Raw genomic sequence first — 21142 nt, forward strand, 5'->3', positions numbered from 1 at the left:
TAACATTACCCTTTTTATTAATCTCATTATTGATTATTTTAAAGTGATTTTTTTACTATTCAATATTAGCAATTTCTCTAATTTTGAATTGGTTAATCGCTTCCATTTTAAGTTTCAATCTCAGATTTACTAAATTGTAACAAAAAATTATGAAATTCATTCACGCTAATGCAGTCATTTTCAAGGGTTTAAAAAGAACGGTCTGCAATGGGGGCTAGACAAGACAATAAGTGAGGTTGAGATCCAAGTCTAATGTTTGCATTCGGAAAGTTACTGAGGCAGAAATAGGGACACGTACATTCAATAAAATACGTCAACTATAATAGTATGGTATGGACAATGACATCATTTAACAATTCAGAAAATAAAAGAAAAAATTAAGAACCACTGGCAAAATATCTCCATGAAATTTGGAGCTACTTAGAAAGAAAGAAAAAGACCATCAATTCTTAGATTACTAAATTAAGTATCAAAAGTTTAATTAACAATTGAAATCATTCTTGTATTCTAATCATCTTTTAGAAGCGAGCCCACTTTTAATGCGTAAACTACTAATGGAGGCCTGGACAATTAGTTACATACAAGAATGAACTCAATCCTCACGAGTATATTTGTGTGTGCAATGCAAGCAGGTTGGTAGGTCGACCAAATCCTAACCCGACCAATCGAATTGAAAGTCAAGTTAGACACAAACAGATTCGGTTTGACCCAATCCAAATAGCACCTTTCATAATTTTTAGCACCTTTTGTAATTTTTTTTTTTAATAAACGATATTAGCCTCACAATAAACTAGCAATAATGTGGTTCAAATTCGTCTTTGGCGAGAATCAAACTTAAGACCTCTCACTTACAAATGAAAAAAGATACCACTAGACCATAGTACTAAGTGATCGCACCTTTTGTAATTAGCTAAAAGATAAAAAGAGACGTTTGCATGTTGCTGGGAGCCTTGGCGATCGCCTCTAAACCTAAACCCTAATTCCTAAACTTGAAGAGAAAACTTAGAGATTGAATTTCTGTTTCATAGAAGACCAAGTCACATATATCGATAAGCCATTTGTCAATATTCCAGACCAAGTCACGGACAAATTTTCCAGGAACAATTAACACCGCGTATTTTCTTACACACGACCTTATATTTTCCGTATCACATACGTATAATGTCATCATATAAACAAGATATATGGAAAATGTTCTGTCATTATTTCTTGCTTCAAAATCAATACCGAAATGTCTGTCTCTAAAACCAGCGCGAATCGTGTCCAAAGACTCTGGCTTCTGTTTCCCATGGTCATCATCTACCTTCTCATCATTCTCCCCTATGGAGTTGAAGCCGACAGTAGCACCAATGTCACCAACGTCGGTGCTATCATTAACTTTAGTTCACGTATTGGGAAAGAGCAGAAAACCGCCATGGAGATCGCAGCTGAGAGCTTTAACAACCTTTCAAAGACTCATAAGCTCATCCTTCATTTTCGCGACTCCGGCAGAGACCCCTTTCTTGCTGCTTCTGCTGGTGAGTAAAGCAGTAAACACATGACATGACGGTATTTATAATAGTTAACTAGTTTGGACATGTATTAGTACTGATGGAGTTTATGTATGTTTCGTTTCAATTTTTGTTGCAGCTGAAGAATTGATAAAGGAGAAGAAAGTAGAAGTAATAGTTGGCATGGACACATGGGAGGAAGCAGCTCAAGTAGCTGATCTTGTCGGAAACCAAACTCAAATTCCGGTGATTTCGTTTGCAGCGCCCTCTATAACCCCACCACTAATGCAACACCGATGGCCATTTTTGATAAGAATAGCAACAGATGGTTATGCTCAGATGAAATGCATTGCGGATATAGTTTCAGCTTACCATTGGAAAACGGTGGTTGTGGTATACGAAGATGATGGTTATGGCGGCGATGTTGGGATGCTAGCTCTTTTGACCGAGGCGCTCCAAGATGTCGGTTCAAAGATTGAGCACCGTTTGGTTCTTCCGCAGATTTCTTCGCTGTCTAATCCAAACTGGGTTGAGCTAGAAGAGATGTTGAGGCTTCCCACCATGCAGTCTCGGGTGTTTATCATTCTCCAGTCATCGTTGCCTACGGTGACTAATCTATTTCGATTGGCTGGGAAGATGGGACTTGTTGGAAAAGAGTCAGCTTGGATCATCACCGAGAGTATTGCAAGTTTGCTTGAACCTCAACACACCTCTGACATGAAAGGCACCCTGGGAATCAGGACCTTCTATGCCAATAATACTAGTTCTTATACAAATTTCCGGAAGAAATTCCAAACGAAGTATTCAGAAGGAAATAGCGCGCAGCCAGAAATTTACGCTCTTCGAGCATATGATGCTATTGGAATCATTACACAGGCCATCGGAAAAATGACTGACAACACAATTAGCCTTGAGGTGTTGAAAACCGTATTGAGCAGTTATACAGGTTTGAGTGCGAACATGCGGTTAAACAGCGGTGAGGTACTGTCCTCTCCAGTTTTCAGGATTGTAAATATTTTGGATGAGAATAGATTCCAAGAATTGAACTATTGGGCACCGGAACTTGGGTTCTCATCGGATGAAGCAGGGGAAAACAAATTCAGTGATGTTGGTGGAGTAATCTGGCCTGGGAACCTAACTGGTGCCCCGAAAGGCTGGGCAATGCCTACTGTTGACAAGCCGATGAGAATTGGGGTGCCGGGTAATACTTACTTCAGCAAATTTGTGAAGGTTGATCTGTCCAGGCAAGACTCAGATAAGAAGAAGTATGTCGGTTTCTGCATTGCAATTTTTGATATGGTCATAAATCGTTTGAACTATTCTCTCCCGTATGAATTCGAAGTTTTCGATGGCTTGCACGATGATCTTGTGGAACGAGTCCATAAAAAGGTAAAACCATCATTTATTTTTCTATTTTTTCATAAAGATGAATTCGAATACTGTTTCTCTCTTTCATTGGTTTTGATTCGACTGTACGCTTGCAGGTTTATGATGCTGTGGTTGCTGACATAACCGTGCTAGCTGATCGGCTGGACAAGGTGGAATTCACTCAGCCATATATGGAGTCTGGTTTGTCAATGATAGTTCCAGCAAAACCCGAAAAATCAACATGGATGTTTATGAAACCTTTCACATTGCAAATGTGGGTGGTGACTGGTTCCATCTTCATCTACACAGTGTTCATCATATGGTTCCTGGAGCGTCCGTTGAATCCAGCATTCGGTGGCCCCTTGAAGAATCAGATTGGCACAGCAACTTGGTTCACCTTCTCCTCTTTGTTCTTTGCTCACAGTAAGTACCAATTTTGTACATTTCACTACCAAAAAAGTGAGTATTAGAAGCGCTTCTTTTAGAGGCGAGGGGCGGATTTTCCCTGAAATACACCCTATTTGGTTTTGTAGTGACCATTTTAAATGCCCCTACCGCTTTTTCCTTCTTCGTAATGTATGATAACCAATGATAATCTAAAATTTTTAGTACAAGCCTAACTATGAAAATAGTCGGTCCAGAATTGTTTGAGAACTATTCTTACCCTCATTGTAAACCTATGTTTTTATCTCACAGAAGAGAAAATCTACAGCAACTTAACGCGAGTGGTGGTCATAGTGTGGCTGTTTGTTGTATTGAGCCTGACCTCAAGCTACACCGCTAATCTCTCTTCAATGCTCACCGTCCAACGACTGAAACCGAATGCAACATACATCGACACCAACTCGAAAGTTGGTTGCGACGGGGACTCATTTGTCATTGAGTACCTGCAGAATGTCCTTGGATTCAAAAACATCATCAAAGTCAAAAGCGAATACAACTACCCGAATGAATTCAAAAAAAAAACTATAGAGGCCGCCTTTCTTGAACTCCCATATGCAGAAGTCTTCATGAATGAGTACTGCGAAGGATATACTGCCACTGCACCCACCTATAGATTTGGAGGCTTGAGCTTTGTGAGTAATGACTAAATTGTTCACATTCTATTTCTCTCCGCGCGTACAAAATACGAAAATATGCACAAATAGAACTGGTTACAAACTTTTTGGTCGAAAATATCTCAATTAAAGTTAACCATATTTCTGACCAACATAGCGAAGCTAATAAAATTGTTTTCGTGTTCACCTTGCAGATATTCCAGAGAGGTTCTCCGATAGTGCGTGATTTCTCGAAGGTGATTCTAGAGCTGTTGGAGAATGGGGAAGTGAAGAAGCTACAAAATGAATGGTTGACTCCCAAAAAGGAGTGTCCAAGAAATGCAACTTCGAACGAACCAGAAAGCTTGACCCTCAACAGTTTTACAGGCCTCTATGTAATATCAGCTGCTACTTCCACCTTATGCTTTCTGCTCTCTTTTACCATCAGGCTGAGGAGGTTTCAGCATCAAGAGGCAGCACAACAAGGCAGTGCAAGTCCGAGCCCGACCAGAGAAACGCTTTCGAACAAGGCAGTTAGAATGGCAAAAAAAATTTACACTCGACAGATTGACGTTCCAACCAGAGCTCCATTTTTTACTTTTTTCGCAGAAGAATGGAGTTCTCCAATGTGGGAGTACTCCACCACTTCCACTACTCAGCATCCTCATCACACCTACAATCCAACAGAAATCGAATGCATTCCAATCCAATCCAATCCGCCTACCGAAATCAACCCAACTGGTTCAATTCCTTTGAACCATAGATCATCATTTTAGTACATTTTTTTATATTCTTCCAGATTGTATATGCTGATAAATTGCGCATATAGTTTTAGACTAATGTTTAGGCAGTTGTCTTTGCTTTCTGTTTCTTTCATACATTTGATTAATTCATGTAATTTGTATAGAATACCTCATTAAGAGATGAATACTGTATCGTCTTATTTTTACCAGAAGTAGTGTGAACATTGAATCATGTCGTGTAGTCTTTTACAGATAATGGTTTCCAACAACAGCAGCCAAGGCTAATCTCATTAAGTGGGTTGTATGGATTTTAGAATGCGATTACGCTCGATTTTGCGTCATGTGTTCTGTTAGCTCCAAATACTCCATACATTTTCTTACTGTGATCTCTTTCCAAGTCTTCCTCTACCCCTTTTGATGTTAGCATTCGTCTCATAATTGCTTCTATAGGTCTTCGGTTCATGTGTCTATACCACCTTACCTGATTTCCTCTACTCTTATCTCAACTGCGGCCACTCCTACTTTACATCCGATATCCTCGCTCTTAATCATATCATTTCTCGTGTAGCCACTCCTACTTTACCTTCGATTTTCTCTCATCTCCGCTGCATTCATTTTTTGTTTGTTGATTTTTGAACGCCCAACATTCTTTCAAATTAATGATCACTTTGTTTATTCCTTTCCCGTTTCCCTTTGGAAAACTATGCGATTAAAGGGGGCAACCATTCTTGCATGCAAACTAGACATAAAAGCTTTCAAAGAAAGACAAATTCCTTAAGGATGCAAATCAACCCAGTTGAACAATAATATAAAATTGAAAATAAAAGTCAAGCAATCACCAGTGGTCTAGTACTAGAATAGTACCCTGCCACGGTACAGACCCGGGTTCGATTGCCGGCTGGTGCAGTTTTGGTTTTTTGTCTCATTTTCACCCTCTGTTTTTGCGTATCTACTTCCTCTCGTTGGCACCCAATCTATTGTGTAATCACACATCATTAGCATAGAGCATGCGTCCCGAAAAATACAAATAAAACAATTATACCATAGGCTCGTGACTCGTGTACATGGCGAAGGACTTGCCTACATCCGTCCCTGAGATGCCAGTATGGCGTCCCATACCAAATGATGCAAGCTATGTGTTTTAACTTCCGACATAGGACTGTACCATTGGTTTGGGACACCATGGTGGCGTCCAGGTGTAAGGAACTCATATGTAAGCCAATACTTTGTAAGGAACTCATATGTAGTTAAACATTTTGTTTATTAGACATCACATAAATGACTCGTAGAAAAAAACTCAATATACAAACTAACATTCTAGGAGGAGAAGATGTTCTCGCAACAAACCTGACCTTGAAGTTGCATCTGGATTCCGGCAGAATGGTTCCCGGCAGATGGTGGAATGTTTCATGGTCTACTATATATACATAGGAGCACGGCATACAATCTCCTCATTACTGTTATGCGGAACTTGCTTTTTATACTTCTTCACTACCGCTTTGGCTAACGGACTTCAAAATGTTGAACTTGCAGAGTGGGCAGGTGGCATTGATCTGTAACCATTTGTCTATGCAGGTGCAGTGAAAGTGGTGACAGCATGGAAGTTCACGCAGTTCAGTTCCATCCTCGTAGGCACAAAGGCAGATGCAACATTCCTGAGATTTAACACAAAAACTCAGGTAATAAGTACACAAGTCATGTAGCGTAGGCTCACTTGCTTGAAAGGCTTAATTGCTGAACAAGTACATGGTATGATTTCCGGTTGGTAATACAAAAACCGATTTCAGCATATTCCATTTAAAAATAATAATAAATAACTATGTTATGAGACTTCCAAGTAAAAAGAAATCAAGAATGTATCATGGAACTTACAGCATCCTCTGCAGAAAGAACATGTTCAGTAGGTGTAGTAGTGTCGCTTTCCGTCATTACTCCTCCAGAAGATTCTAGGATCTCACCATTAACTTTGTCAAAATCAGGTATCTTGTGGAACTTGTACTTTGGCAAATGATCGATCTCTTCCTTTGTTGCTCCTTCCTGTTCAGAAACCAAAAATGACCAGGAAATTAGGGACAGTATTTAACAGCATATAAATGGAAGTAAGGTATAAAAATCACACAGGTTCTGATGAAATTCAAAAATTCTCCTAAAGTGAACTAAAGTAAACGGCTCATACATAGAAAGTTAGAAACCATGCAACATATGGTAGTCAAATTGGACAAATAAAAACAAAGTCACTATAAATCTCCAAGAGCAGAAATGAACTCTAGACAATGTCTTCACATGGCATGTTTAGATCTTAGCTCACAATCCTAGTGGCGATTGGACCATCTGCATTCAATTGTACTAGACAATGGGAACAACAACAACAAAGCCTTTTCCCACTAAGTGGGGTCGGCTAACTAAGTGGGGTCGGCTAACGTTCACCAATCAAACTAGAGCTTGTGTCTATAAGAAAAGTGACATAGTAAATATCAGAGGCTTTATGTTGTGCGATATATTCTTAGTTTGCCTCATATATAGCTTTGAAGCTTGAGAATATCAGAGGCTTTATGTTGTGCGATACTAACGTTCACCAATCAAACTAGAGCTTGTGTCTATAAGAAAAGTGACATAGTAAATATTTTTTCGAGTGGCATCGTAGTATCACTGAATATCAAGCTTCTTAACGTATGGAATCAACTCAAACATTTCCTACAAGCACATACCTGATCTGTCACAACATACAATATGGCAATGATGCAGGGGAGACAGAAGCAAACGGCAATACCAATGAGAGACACGACAGCAACGCAGATGACTACGAAGACAACATCCAAAGCAAGAAAAGTGATACAAATCCTGCATAAACAACCCACATTTTATAAGCCAAAGATGATCACATCATGCACAGAAATGTCTTGAACGAAAACAGTAGCAAAAAGGGACAGTTAGTTCAAACAAACCAGTATAACTGTGGGGAATCTCGTGTCAAACTTTCACCGCCAGCAGTCACCCAGTAGAACCCAAGAAGCCACCAGATAAACGAAAACACCGTATTTGCAGACTCCAAATGCTTTGCAACACTGCCACATCAAACCATCAGAATATTCTTCTACATACACACCACATCAATCAATCTCAGTCAAAACAAATTCTTCAAATGGAAAATGGGTACTTTCCTAGAGGCTCAAATCCAGTCCAAAACTCCCAAATTTAATCAACAAAACAAATTTTCACCAAAAATAGATATTGCAACAGCTACAATACTACAAATAGTAAAAATTAATACTCAAAACCCCAGTTCAAATCCTCAATAACACCACAAAAAAAAGTTAAATCATTTAAAAAAAAATTGAAAAACCTGGTGACAGTGTAGTCGGCGCTCTGCTCAACTCCATAGTCCTCACCATCATCACTCCCAGACGCAGATGAATTTTCCCACCCGGAACTCGCTTCCGCCGCCGCTTGACCTCCGCGCCTCCGCCGCTTGCACTCCACCCCCACGCAGACCATATGGACCAGGCACTGAAACGCGTACCCGCCAATCCAAGTCCTCAAAGGCACCGAAGGCGCCTCTTTCCAGCTCATCGACAGCACCCCGACGGCAATCCCAAGGAGCCCGGCGTTCCACAAGAGGTCCAACACGATAATCGGCCGAGAGTAGGCCCAGTCACTCTGGCGCTCCTCCAGCTGCTCCGCCGCCGCCTCCCGTACCCGGACCGACGGCTCGCGCAGCATCATGCGTCGGCTGCTGGCGCGACGCAGGAAGCGAGCCGCGCCGCGAAGAGGGCGCGGCGGCTGACGCATGAGCAGCCGGCTGCGGACGAGGTTGTCGGCCATCGATTGGCCTAAAAGCGGCGACGAAGCGTCGGAGGGAGACGGGGGTTGGTGGTGGTTTGAGTTCAACATCGTCTTTCGGTTTGAATTTTACTGAAATTTTGAAACTAATTGAATTGGGGTTTTCCTTTTGATCTGAAAGAAGTGAACTTTAGGGTTTGAGAGTGGGGGGTTGAATTGAAAGATTGGGTTTTGGGGATGATTTGATCGGAATATTTGGTGAGCTTTTTGTATCGTGGTTAAGGAAGAACACACTTTTTAAGACAATGAAATGGGGTTTCGTCAACGGTTAAATACAACGGAGTTGACACGCGCGGGACTACCAACTATATTTTCTTTTATTTTAAATAGGAAAGAGAAAAGAAAATTAATTTTGGATATTTACCAAAATTACAAAATTTGATTTTTTTTTTTTTTACCAAAAACAAATTAACAGTCCTCCTGAATGTGGCAAAAAGAATCGTCTATTATTTTCTGTTTATATAATTTCTATTAATATAGGAAAATAAATATTCGATTTTTGTCTAATATTGTCTATTAATGGTCGATTTTTGTTCAGATACAAAAAATAAATATTCTCTATCGATTGAGTTACAAGCTCTTTGCTTTATTTTTGTAGAAGAATAATTCTTTGTTATTTGGAGAGGCAAAGGGACTATAGTCACTATACATATAAGTTAAAAAGATAAAGAATATGGTGGCGGGGACCCTTGGCATAATTATTTTTGTTCAAGTGATTTTAGGAATATATGATCCAATATCCTAGTGAATAACATATTTGATTTTTATACATGCGTTTCTTCCTCTTGTAAATTATTGTAATAATTTTGAACTCTCTCCCTAAAAAATAAAAAAAATAAAAAAGTGATATTTTAAGGTTTCTCTAGTATACATTGACATACATGGACATTCGTTCCTTACTACACATCCAAAGTTCCACTCACTGAATGCATATCATACGCCGAAACATAATAAAATTTTTAGATGCATGTACACTCATCCCCTCAAGGGATACTTTAGCGCATGTCTGCTCAACAATTCAAACTTAAATGCAGAGATCGGAGCACATTGTTCCTAACCAACTTTGGGTAGGCCCAAGTTTGCAAAAACCCTTTAAAGCTTCAACCTTTGGATCCATCACATTTGTCACACTTTGTATCCACAATTTACGGCGTAGTTGTACAAACTTTAATGACAAAGTAAAAAGTAAAGAGGTAATTAGTACAACTAGAAAATGGCAAGAGAAAGTCATAATATTCGAACATAACGGTCATACTAACGCACGGATAGATCCCTGGAGCTGTCTCGGGAAGCTGCGTATTTTTTCGACGACGGAGGGAAATACTCGAGAGGTTCTTGTTAGACAAAGCTCCAGAACATAATTAGTGTTAATCAACAATGAATCCAGATTATAATCAGCTTGCTCGATGAAACAAAACTTGTTTCAAACTCGTTTTTAAGACGAGAAATAATTCAGCACATCGCGCACTCATATGCATATTCCTGGGGTGCATCCATATCTTACCATCATGATCTTCCGAAATTGGCTCACGGTGCAGCTATCTGTAACCCCTTCCCCTTCCACGTCCACCCCACCCTCTGCCTCTGCTCCTTCCTCCACCGCTCCTTCCCCCGCTTCTTCCACCTTGAGATAGACCTTCAAATGCTCTATTAACAAGCTGGTTTTGTAAACCGCCACCTCCACGGCTCTTTTTTGAAGGCATATTTCCAGATCCATTGGAAAAATTAGCAGGTCGTTTTGCTCTGCACCAGTAGGTTTAAACCACATAAGAATAGATCGTTTTAAATATAATTTCAAAAGAATAAAAATGTTGCTTTCACAGCATATTATTTTTATATCTCCCCCTTCAAGATTCAAAGTGCATCTCGTATAGATAAAGACTAAACTATTAAATGTCGATGTCTATGTATCTAAATGGTCAGTAATTGCAAAAACATGGAAAAATATAGACGTCTGTCAAAAATCAGGAAAAGAAGGAAAATTACAAGAAAACATGCATCATTTAATGAAACTCCAAGAGATGCTCGTGCCATCAGTAACCCATAACTATGACTAAAAGAATACGATAAAAGATAGAAAATTAGTCGTTTGATATTTTTTTTCTCCTAGCCAAGACAACTGAAACCAATGGACTGTAATAATCCTATTGTTTGCACAAGCAATTCAAGAAACTGTATTATCCCAACTTGTGTAAAACTAACGAATCCAAAAGTCTAGCATAACATAAATCAACATTTATTCTTCAAACCAATGAGAATGTAATAAAAAAGGGGATCGAGAGGATTCCTCTTACCCTGTGGTCGGCGAGCTAGAGGGCACAGCAGGTTTTGTTGCTTCTTTCCAAGACAGATTGATGCTCTTATCTCCAATGAACGAGGGTGTTTTTGAATGCAGAGTCTGCATTGTTTCAAATCATTTAAACATAAGTTCTTACAGATCATGAATAAATGATCATCCATTCAAAATAATCAAACAGTTGCCCTCACCTTTGTCATTGTCAATATGTTATTGCAGGTTCGCAACCCAGTTGTAGTATTCTGCTTTTCAGTTTTCTGCACATCAAATTATTGTTTTCAAGATAATTGCCAGTAGAAAAGGTCCACAAGACAATCTGAAATGTTCATAAAATTAACTCACAATGGTATTCTTTGCTTCTTCAGACTTTGCAGCTGCCATCGCTTTGTTCTTTTCAGCCATTCCCTGTGTTAACTTCTTCATGGTGGCCCTAGTTAGCTCCTCAACATAGCTCAACCTGCACAATCAATCATAATAGTTCCAGTTATAGTCTTATAGAGGTGTGGCCACTTGATTATCCACTTTTCAAAGTATTTGCTGAGATATCAGTAACATGAAAAAATTTATCTTTTGAAAATTACTAATAACTTTAGCTATCCTGTGGCTTGAAAGCTAGGCTTTTTTTTCTTTTTTTTTTGGACAAAAGGCTGGGCTTTTGATAATATATACATTGACAAGAAAGTAGGATAGTATAGACTAGAATAAGTAATCATATATACAAGGAGTAAAACAGGGAAAAAGAAAGACCAACCTCTCAGTAAACTCCTTATATTGCTCCGAAAAGTCCTCGCCAAGCCTATCTGATGGTTGCCCAGTCACTATCTTGTAACCGCATAGACTGTTAGTAGCATTAGGAACCTATATGATAAAGAAATCAAGTAAGCACAAAAAAAATGTTTATTCGCAGTAGTATTGACAAGAGGTTGAATGGAATTCAAAATACCTTGTGAGCAAGATGGTGAAAAGTGTACAACAAGCATTCTACGTAAGTGAAGTTAAACTCCTCTCCAGTCTTTCTCCGAGGCATGTTTTTCTGCAAGGAAAAAATAGAATAAAAATGAGAATTATTTTGCGACGAGAATAAACAAAAAAATGACTCCAAAAATGGTTTGTTATCCAGCCATGGAACAAACAAAAAAGCCGATACTGCCCAAAGACTGGATGTGAATATATTGATTCTAATAAGTTTTTAAAGGCACAATTGAGGTTCACCTCATAGCAATGCGCCTTGAGTGACAAATTAATATTATAAGTTCAGGGATTGAATATTACGGTTGAATGATAATTAGTACAATAATACATATATTTAAATCTTTTTAATTGAATAACTTGAGTCTCAAAGGCTTATTCTTCGTCTTGCCAGAATTAAAATGACTCACATTATGCATTTACATTTATAAACACTGATTCTAATAGTCGAGAGTATTTACAGGTTGGATCTTCACGCACATAGTCCAAACATCTAATAATTTTGAATATATAAACTGATGGCATTACCGATTAAAAATATTGTACCTTCAACAGCTGAACAACAGAAGGAAGAATCTGACGAGAATCTTGTGGTGCTGTGAAAGGTGAAACTTCTGCAAGGGCTTTTAGCAAATCTAGCCTTCTTTCATCAGGAAGCTGACAAAGAAAAAATTGTTTAAATAAAAATGCTTGACGAGCTTGCCCATTACACCAAAACGCTATAAAGACGGCACATCAGAGGATAAAATTGTCAAATAGTCATAAAAAGATAATGATAAATTGAAATGGAATTAAAATTTTATTTATCATCACTAAAGGCTTGCAAGTACCGCAATCCCCAAGCTATTTACTTAATTCTATATTCCATATCTTCCTTTTTTTCATTTCAGAACCTAATGATCATTTCTCAAGAGTCCTCTTAACAATGTAGACAAGTATGAAACAGTATGACTACTTACAGCCAATAAAAACTTCTGGATTCATATGGAAATAAAGGAATCAACTATTTGATCTAAACACTGCTGTAGTATTGGAGTAGTTGACTCAAGAAAAGAAATAAAGCAAGATTAGAAGACCAATAGCAGAAAGGATATATCATCCCAAATTCTGATGGAACATTTCACACAAAAACAAATAAAGCAAACAAATATAGAAAAAAATTATATCCCAGTGTTGAATTATATATCAGCTTGTTTACTAGAAAATGTAAACATTTTCATTTTTTTGGGCCAACACTGATGGAAGAATATAGAATTAAAACTTTCAGATTACCAAGAAACTTGCGCACATATAGAATAATATACCAAGTCGGCGGAAGTGATGATGTTACCTTATCCGAAACAGGAAGGATGTGTTTGTCCAGATAGTTTAGGAACTTGCTGCTTGATGCACCCCTCTGTATCAAATATGAATTAACAGGGTTGGTCTTTGATTCCCAGAAATACACACATCAAAAGCACAAGGAAAAATCTACGATATTAGAGGGTATACCACAACAAATGGTAGAGCCATGAATAGGCAGGATATCAACCTGTCAATATGATCAGCATCTGAAACCTGCATCCCAACCATTTTGGCATTAAGTTATCGATAAAACCAAAGTGATTAAAAAGAATACATTAATACTACGATCTTAAAAAAAGGAAGCAGAATATACACTGTAGAAGCATCTTTTCCAATATGATCACTTTTGTTTCCTTCTAGCCTAAAAGGACAATATCATATAGAAGGGTGGCTTATATTAAATGACATTAACAAGACACTGGTGGTCATTATAATTTGAAATAATTTTCTAAATCAAACTTTCAACCCTACAGACATGCATAGTTATAGATGCCCTGATACTTTAAGAAATTGATGAATATCAAGCTTCCAATGAATCTACATATCTTGAAAAACAATCCAACTAGACTATCCCAGCACCAAAAACAACCTGCTCATATACTGGTTTGATTACAGGTCTAATTGGGATCCTGGGAATAGTAAATAACTAAGTAGAGCTTCACCTGTAAACAATTGACAGATTTGTTGATCATCCCAACAAAAAACGGAAAAGTAAACAAATTTATCGCTTAACAAATCTACAGCATGCAGTCAATATTATGATGAGAAAGCTGGTAAGAAGTCATGAATAAGTACTACATACAAGGATTAATATAATCACTATGACTGATATTGGTCCAGGTATGATTATCATTAACCCTAAACCCTAAGCCCATGCCAGAGTCATGCAACCATACATGCAATTAGTAATCAAAATACAAAGTCAATGCATCACATCTAGGGATGACAAAATAAATGCAAGCCATCTTATGGAATAACAGAGTAATATCAAAAAGGCTTATTTCAGCATTATTCATTGTGAGTACATTTGGCATATTGGGCTTGGTCAGAAACTGCTATTCTTTATCCTTAAATCAACACAATAAAACAAGTGCTTACATTGAATTGGGCATCCAAATCAGCTTGTCCTTCAATAATTCCAATAAGTTCTTTCATGCGTTCGGCAGGAGCTTTCTCCCCAAATATGCTCAAACTTTTTAAGAAGTCCATAAACATTCTAAACTCTGCACCAGTTACATCTTCCAAGCTCTACAATACAATAAAATTAAAGAGATCATAATTATAAATGTCCACGGTTTTTCTTTTAACTAAAGGCAACATGAGGGGAAGAGAACAACATATAAATTTACTAATTAGAGGCGATCATGCCACTCTAAATCTAAACATGCGCATGAAGACAATTGACACAGCATTCATGTACATACCTTTTTTATTAAATCAGTAATATGCCTTTCCATTTCCTCCTGAGGCTTCAAAAGTTCAGCTTTAATAGGAAATACCTACAATTTTGATCATTTAACATCCAGTTATCTTAAAGAGATACATGATATCAATCATATTGGACATTTGAAAAAGTGGTCTTCTCACCTTATCTCTAATGAAGCTTAAAACCTTCTCGCGAATGAACTCATCTGTGCTTGGTTCATCAACACTCCCAATGTGCTTGAATAATGCTGTCAAAGAAGCTGTACATACAAGAAGATGAGGTACATTATGAAAGAGAGAGATTTCAATGATCCAAGATGTATCAGGTGTTGAACTTAAGGCTAGTAAGAAAAATACATAAAATGTGTATACATTTGTACATATATACAATTTACTTATAAATAAAAATGCCAACTTAAAATCTGATGTTGATACATCAGTTAATTTGTAATAAACATATAATCTGTAATCGTGCACTATCAGCTAATTTGAAGATCACAAATATACCTTTAACATCTTGCCTCAAAAGGGCCATAAGTGCTTTATGCACAGCATCACGCTCCACAAATTCCTCTAAAAGCATCAACAAAGCCCAACATCAGACTCATATAACATACCTACCATACTCCCAGAATCCAAGTTCCCAACAAAGAATGGAAAATAAGTACCAGATGCAAGGAGTTGCACAAGAATGTCTACAATTTTCGCAATGTGTTCAGGCGTATCCTTGCAAAAAAGGGGAAGGCCCCGAATAGCTTGTACTCGTACCTGCACATTTCATTGATGATCGAAACAAAATTTTAAACCCACCAAGACCCCGAATAAGAATAAGATATAAGGCATGCTGTCAATTACTTCACTTATGTCACAACAACAAATTTAAAACACAAACTTTTCGCCATAGAAAAAATCCCACAATTTTCCAGTTACCAAATATAGGCAGGGCATAAAAAATGCAATGAGTGCAAGTAATTATGAGTGGGGTATAGATACGAACTGACCCCGAGCTCTTCTTCTTCAATCAAATCGAGGTGGGTATCGATGGCGGGCTGCGAAAGTTCGGGGAAGAACTTGAAGAACCTCGGAATAAGCTGGGCAGCCAGCTGCTTGGCCTTGACACTCGTCTTGGCCGCATTGATAATCCCCTGGTAGTCCTTGACATTCTGAATTCACAAACAAACAAAAAAAATGCCCAAAATTAAAACCCTAGAAATCAAATTTTAAAAAATAGAAAACACCAAAAGGGTGCAAGAGAAAATTGGCGGGGCGAGGGGTACCTGGGACTTGTCCTTGGACTCGTTGAGGCGTTCGCCAAACTCGTAAAGCTTCTCGATATGCTTAGCCTCGTCGGAGGGGTCGGCCATTGGAGCTCTTCTTCTTCTGGCCCTCGGAGGAAGCTGAGGCGAAATTTGGAACAAAAAATTGAATTATTATTATAACGCAAAGGTTTTCGAAAAAATTTCATAGTTATTATTCTGGAATTCGAAAGAGGGCTTACTGGTTATTGGCTCTGGAGTGTAGAGAGAGAAAGTAGAGAGAGAGAGAGAGTGACTGAGGAAGACGAAGACGAAGACGAAGACGAGGGTTTGATGGGGAAGGGAAAAAGACGAAGCGGAGCTTCTTCTCTTTGCCTTTCACTTTATCGTTTTCCGTATTAGAGTATACTGCCGATTTGGCCCTGAACTATCACCAAACTTTCGATTTCCCTGAACTTTTTAATTGGAAAATTAAGGAGTTAAACTAATTTTTTTGGCCGATTTGCCCTGCTGTCAATTTTTCATTCATTCCATCCAAATTTTTGTTAAATGGAAGCATATGCACAACATGTGTGAGTAGTTCGGTCGTTTCATTCTTTAAAATAATTGAAAACCTTAGATTTCTAAAATATAAACCTATGCAAATATGTGTGATTCTATAGCTTTTGTATCTAAAGGTCTAGTGAAATGACACTTTTGTCCACAAATGAGAGTTACGTGGTTTGCACATGATAAGAGTTAACGTTAATTTGGATGAAATCTATGAAAAACTAACTGTAGGGGGAAATTGGCCAAAAAAAATTAGTTTAAGTCCTTAATTTTCCAATTAAAAAGTTCAGGGGGGAAATTAAAAGTTGGGTGATAGTTCATGGGGCAAATCGACAGTTTACTCTTCCGTATTAATACGACGTCGTCCCACCGGGCCTTTAGGCTTTTTTCTCACCGCAAAAGAAATAAAATAAAATAAAACGTTCCTACCGGCGTAGACAAGCACCGTCTTACCTCTTAATGTTGGACAAGGATTGTCTTGCCCCTACCATTAAATGCGCTTCTATTTTGTCTGGTCACGGTTAAATCGTGTTAACATTTTATATTATTTTTTTAATAAAGATAATATGACAAAAATGAATAGTAATATAAAATGTTGACGTGTCTTAACCGTAACCACACAAACAGAAGGGCATGGAAAATAGCAAGGCAGACAATCCTCGTCCCTTAATGTTGGAATTTAAAAAGATGCACTTGAAGATTGGGGCAGTGTGTTCATTTTCTTGCACTCGAGTTGAAAACTTATATATGTTTTAATAAATTGAGTTTGTCCAAATTTCAAGTTTATTTTCTTCATCCAATCGACATAGCTATTGAACTTTTCTAATTGCATGATTCATTGCAATTTTGTTTCCTACAACATGCAATAGAGCTCGTTTGGAAGTGTTTCTAAAATGCTGAAAACACTTCCGGTAAAAATGTTTTTTAAACTAATCCTTAATAAAAATATAAGTGAATCTTAAAAAATAAACACTTAATATGCTTCTCACAAAAAGCACCGCTTATGTGCTGCTTGCAGGAAGCACTTTTAAATGCATTTAGAACCCAAAATGCTAAAAACATTTTCAATCATTTTAAAAGCACTTCTAAAAGAACCTATAGTATTAACTAGAAAAATAATCTCCGAACATTTTTTTTCTCTTTTTGCACTCTCATACCTATTTTTGACTTTTAAATTGAATAACTCATAAGATAACCATGATACAAATAAACATGGGTGTACAACGGAAGAAAAATTGTGTGCGGAAATCACTCTTTTGACCAATCAGAATGAAACATGGTATCCCAATATGGGGCTTTCTCAAACATACAACACCCATTTTGCAAAAACCAATTAAGTTAATTCTCCTTTATTGACAAATCTCCTTCTATCACTCCAAGTAAGACAGCTTCGTTTCCGTTGGAGAAATCACAGATTCGGCATTTCTAAAGCTTGCAGGACATCCTTGAACTCAAAATCGTGTGTTTGTTTGTTGAACCGTTCGACCAGCTTATACCTCATGTCGTTCAAATAAAATGATTGGGTGGTCTCCACGAGCCATTTTGCCTCCGAGTCAGTGAGTTTGCTTGGGAGTACGACATCCCCTCGGATAAGCACCATGTCCTTGCTTTCTGCAAATTCGTTGTAGTAAGTTACAGCGAAGTAGGGAGAAGCTTGAGTTCCCCTCGCCTTGTAATCTTCAAGACCGGTGAAAATCATGTGTGGCATCTGTACTGCAAGAGAGTTGTAAATCAAAAACTTGATACGACAAGGCGTTATCCAACTGTTTAGTTATTATGACCAGAAAAAAGTTTGTTGAAACTCTTTAATTTTATACTCTAATGAGCAAGTTCTCTACTGATATGTAACATTACAAAATGTCACTCGTCTCGAGAGGTCCCATCTAATGAGCAAGTTCCTTGATGCTGCCACTCAACATTGCAAAATAACAACATCGAAGAAGGACATAGATAACTCTTGATATAAACTAACAAAAGCAAAGTTTAAGTATTGTTTGCCACCACATTTGGGGTCCTATATTTGCGAATTTTCGCTTCTACACAACAATTACACTGTTCAGCATTGGTAAGATGTGCTAAAGTGATCACTAAAAAGAGTCGTAAATAAAGTGACTAGAGGGCAAACCTTGAGCAAACATTGTGGTATAACCATTTCCTCTCCACAAGGGAATGACAAAATACCGGCTGCCAGGATAGACAAGTTGATGGTTAAAATAACGAGAAGAGGAAAGAATATAAAGGAAGACAAGCATTACGTAAATTGATTACCAATCTACCGCTCTATGCTCCAACAGGTTATATAGTTTTGCTTTCATGGATGCACCAATATGACCTCTTCCCAGGTGAAACTGACATAAGATAACCCATCCAAACATTAATGATATTAGAAAACAATCTTGCAACTGAAGCCTCATTTAGCGGGACACTAATGAAATGATACGCAAGATCAATCCACATGAAAAAACGCTTCAGATACAAATTTCCAGATTAAATGACAGTTCAGGCCAAAGATATTCAAAGGGATCATAGAGACCGGCAGAGGAAAGAATGTCTTCACATGGACTTATTCCATCTGCTGTAAAGAAATTTTTGGCTCATTCCGCAAAACAAGTTTCAAACTTTAGCCTGAGGAGTTAAAAAGGCTCCTACATTCGCATGATGCATGGTAAACACAAATTTTAGTTCATGAGGATATCATGAAAATTGGGTTAGAAAAATACTCTACACAGTGGCCTCAAGCAGCAGACAGCTTTAGATTTGACACATTGCGAACTCATATTACCGGACAAGTAGATAAAATGCAGTGGCAAGAATTCCCTTGCACCCGTCTTCGGATCCCCCTTCCGTAAGTTAGAGTAGTTTAGAATAAATATCACATTGTCCGAAAAAATTAAAAACAATGGCTCAACCAGCACAAAAATGTGAGCTTCAAATTTTCAAGAACGAAGCTTTAAAGCTATGACAAAGCTAGAACTTTTACAGCAACAAGTACTGCGCAGCTTAAAGTCGATATATTTTTTTACCAATTCGATCAAATCACAGAATACTATAGCAAATAAGACAAGCTTCTGAAACAATCAAATTAATCGAAAGAAAAGCAGCAATTTAATCAAATTAAGCAAAATAAAGCAAAACCCAATTCAAAAAATCACAGGTAAATAAAATTCTACAGTGAAATGTGCAATTGGAGGAGAGGAAAAGTATGCAATTGGAGGAGAGGAAAAGTAAGAAAACTGAGGCTTACATCGTCCCAAGCGGAAGCGATGTCCTCGGCCGAGCGATCTTTCACCCTCTCAACATCAATGATTGAATCCAACGGCTTAGCCTTCAAGGGATTGAATCCAGTAGCGAAGCTCGAAGCCCTGAAGAAACCTAGCGAACCCCATTTCAGAAAATCTCCCGGGAACGATTGTTGTTGCGAGTTGCGGCGATTTTGTAGCAGGGTCAGAGATGTGAAGGAGTGGTTGTGCACAGCACCAGCAGAAGAAGAATGGCCGATGAGGATCGAAGCTGGAAGCGTAATGATTCTGGAGGCTCTTCGCATTTTAGAAGATTCTGAAGTGTTCGGAGTGGAGGGTTAATGGGATTGTGATCGCTGCTGGAGAGCTGGACACATTCAGGAATTTTATCAAACACCTTCGGGAAATTTTCGTAACATAAGTATTGCGAAATTTTATTTTTATATTATTAATATTTTAACATAAAAATTTCTTTATTTATATAAAAATAAGTAATGTATCATCTCATATTTCGATTATATTAAAAAATATCTCTTCCTACACAGAAAATAAAGAGATTTCAAAAGTCCCAAAGAGTATGGAGGGGCTAAAGCTGAACGAAGTGGCAATGGATGGTTTCTATGCGTAAGCCCAACTAAAGCTCAAGAAATTGCATTTTACGTGTTTTGTCAGATTGTTTAATAAAATGTTGTCGCATTGTTATTTATTTTTAGTTTAACTTTTCTTGAGTATTTTGACGATTATCTATTTAAAGTACTAATAGTTTTATAGTAGAGACAATATGTGAATAGCTGATAATATGTTAATATGTTTTTTCATATTAGGTAGTCAGGCATGCTACGTGATTAGACGTTTTTATCTAAAATTTTCTCCACTAAATGACTAGATAAACGCATTTTAAGTCATTTTTCGCTCACTCGTTGAGGAGCTTAGGCTAGTTATTCATGAATCACGTTTGATTTTATAAATAACTTTTTTTTTTCCATTGAACTAATGTGCATATTACAATGAAAAAGAAGCACTTAGAAACTCCCCATTTCTTAAGAAACAAGAAACGGGACGATACAATAGCCATGCTATGGACATATCCAAAATCTGGCCTAAAGGTGTTATCAAAAATCTGAAATGCATTCAGCTTCCCGCGGCGTTACGGATTCAATTTCCAGTGGCGGCATCAAGGCATGTGGATGATCATCGGGAGTGTTGGAAGCAATCGCTTAGTTCCACCTTAACGAAGAACTACATTCTTCTGTATTGGCAAAAGGTGAAGCTTCCTTTGGAATAACAAGACTTTGATTAATGAATCCTGCTACTTTTAACTGTTCTCTTCCAAATACTTTCATCACTCGGACTTGGACTTGCATTGCCCCCATCAGTTTTTGGTGTTCAAACAGTCAAAATTATCTTTAGGATTTCAATATGTTTCTCTATTATTCTTCTCCTTTAGGAGGAAATATACATATACATCTATACCTTGTGATACAATGAATATTAAAGATAATTATAATCAAACTAGGAATACAATTACATTCTCATTCCACCTACAACCTTAACTCACGCCAACACTCCCTCTCGAGTTGGAGCAT

General features: G+C 37.7%; 4 protein-coding genes across 5 annotated transcripts; 1 reads left to right on the plus strand and 3 right to left on the minus strand.

Annotated features, from left to right (window-relative positions):
* Nucleotides 1-1094: 1094 nt before the first annotated feature.
* On the plus strand, nt 1095-4870 carry LOC103408934 (glutamate receptor 2.7-like). The gene is made up of 5 exons (XM_008347748.4): nt 1095-1517; nt 1630-2879; nt 2975-3281; nt 3555-3934; nt 4111-4870. The coding sequence occupies exons 1-5, from the start codon at nt 1232-1234 to the stop codon at nt 4669-4671; spliced, it is 2784 nt and encodes a 927-aa protein (XP_008345970.2). The 5' UTR covers nt 1095-1231; the 3' UTR covers nt 4672-4870.
* A 982-nt stretch (nt 4871-5852) lies between these two features.
* Nucleotides 5853-8738, minus strand: LOC103408861 (E3 ubiquitin-protein ligase At1g63170-like). The gene is made up of 5 exons (XM_008347679.4): nt 7982-8738; nt 7584-7703; nt 7347-7479; nt 6511-6675; nt 5853-6293 (listed from the first exon to the last, which is right to left on the minus strand). Exons 1-5 carry the CDS (start codon nt 8527-8529, stop codon nt 6117-6119), a joined length of 1143 nt encoding a protein of 380 aa, XP_008345901.1. The 5' UTR covers nt 8530-8738; the 3' UTR covers nt 5853-6116.
* Nucleotides 8739-9569: 831 nt separating this feature from the next.
* LOC103408862 (apoptosis inhibitor 5-like protein API5) lies at nt 9570-16200 on the minus strand. The gene is made up of 17 exons (XM_029103167.2): nt 16011-16200; nt 15790-15909; nt 15514-15675; nt 15181-15280; nt 15020-15085; nt 14675-14772; nt 14512-14586; nt 14186-14335; nt 13235-13300; nt 13074-13139; nt 12290-12400; nt 11718-11807; nt 11526-11632; nt 11117-11231; nt 10966-11031; nt 10773-10876; nt 9570-10221 (listed from the first exon to the last, which is right to left on the minus strand). The coding sequence occupies exons 2-17, from the start codon at nt 15874-15876 to the stop codon at nt 10017-10019; spliced, it is 1668 nt and encodes a 555-aa protein (XP_028959000.1). The 5' UTR covers nt 15877-15909; nt 16011-16200; the 3' UTR covers nt 9570-10016.
* A 1352-nt stretch (nt 16201-17552) lies between these two features.
* On the minus strand, nt 17553-20209 carry LOC103434854 (uncharacterized). Of its 2 annotated transcripts, none has more exons than XM_008373217.4 (4): nt 19562-20209; nt 18586-18665; nt 18443-18501; nt 17553-18030 (listed from the first exon to the last, which is right to left on the minus strand). In XM_008373217.4, exons 1-4 carry the CDS (start codon nt 19859-19861, stop codon nt 17726-17728), a joined length of 744 nt encoding a protein of 247 aa, XP_008371439.1. In that variant the 5' UTR covers nt 19862-20209; the 3' UTR covers nt 17553-17725. The 2 variants fall into 2 exon arrangements, with proteins under 2 accessions (XP_008371439.1, XP_008371441.1); XM_008373219.4 differs by having other exon boundaries at nt 17553-18025; nt 19562-20152.
* Between the last annotated feature and the right edge of the window lie 933 nt (nt 20210-21142).

The sequence above is a fragment of the Malus domestica genome, chromosome 05, assembly GCF_042453785.1.
Source record: "Malus domestica chromosome 05, GDT2T_hap1".
NCBI classification, from domain to species: Eukaryota; Viridiplantae; Streptophyta; class Magnoliopsida; order Rosales; family Rosaceae; genus Malus; species Malus domestica.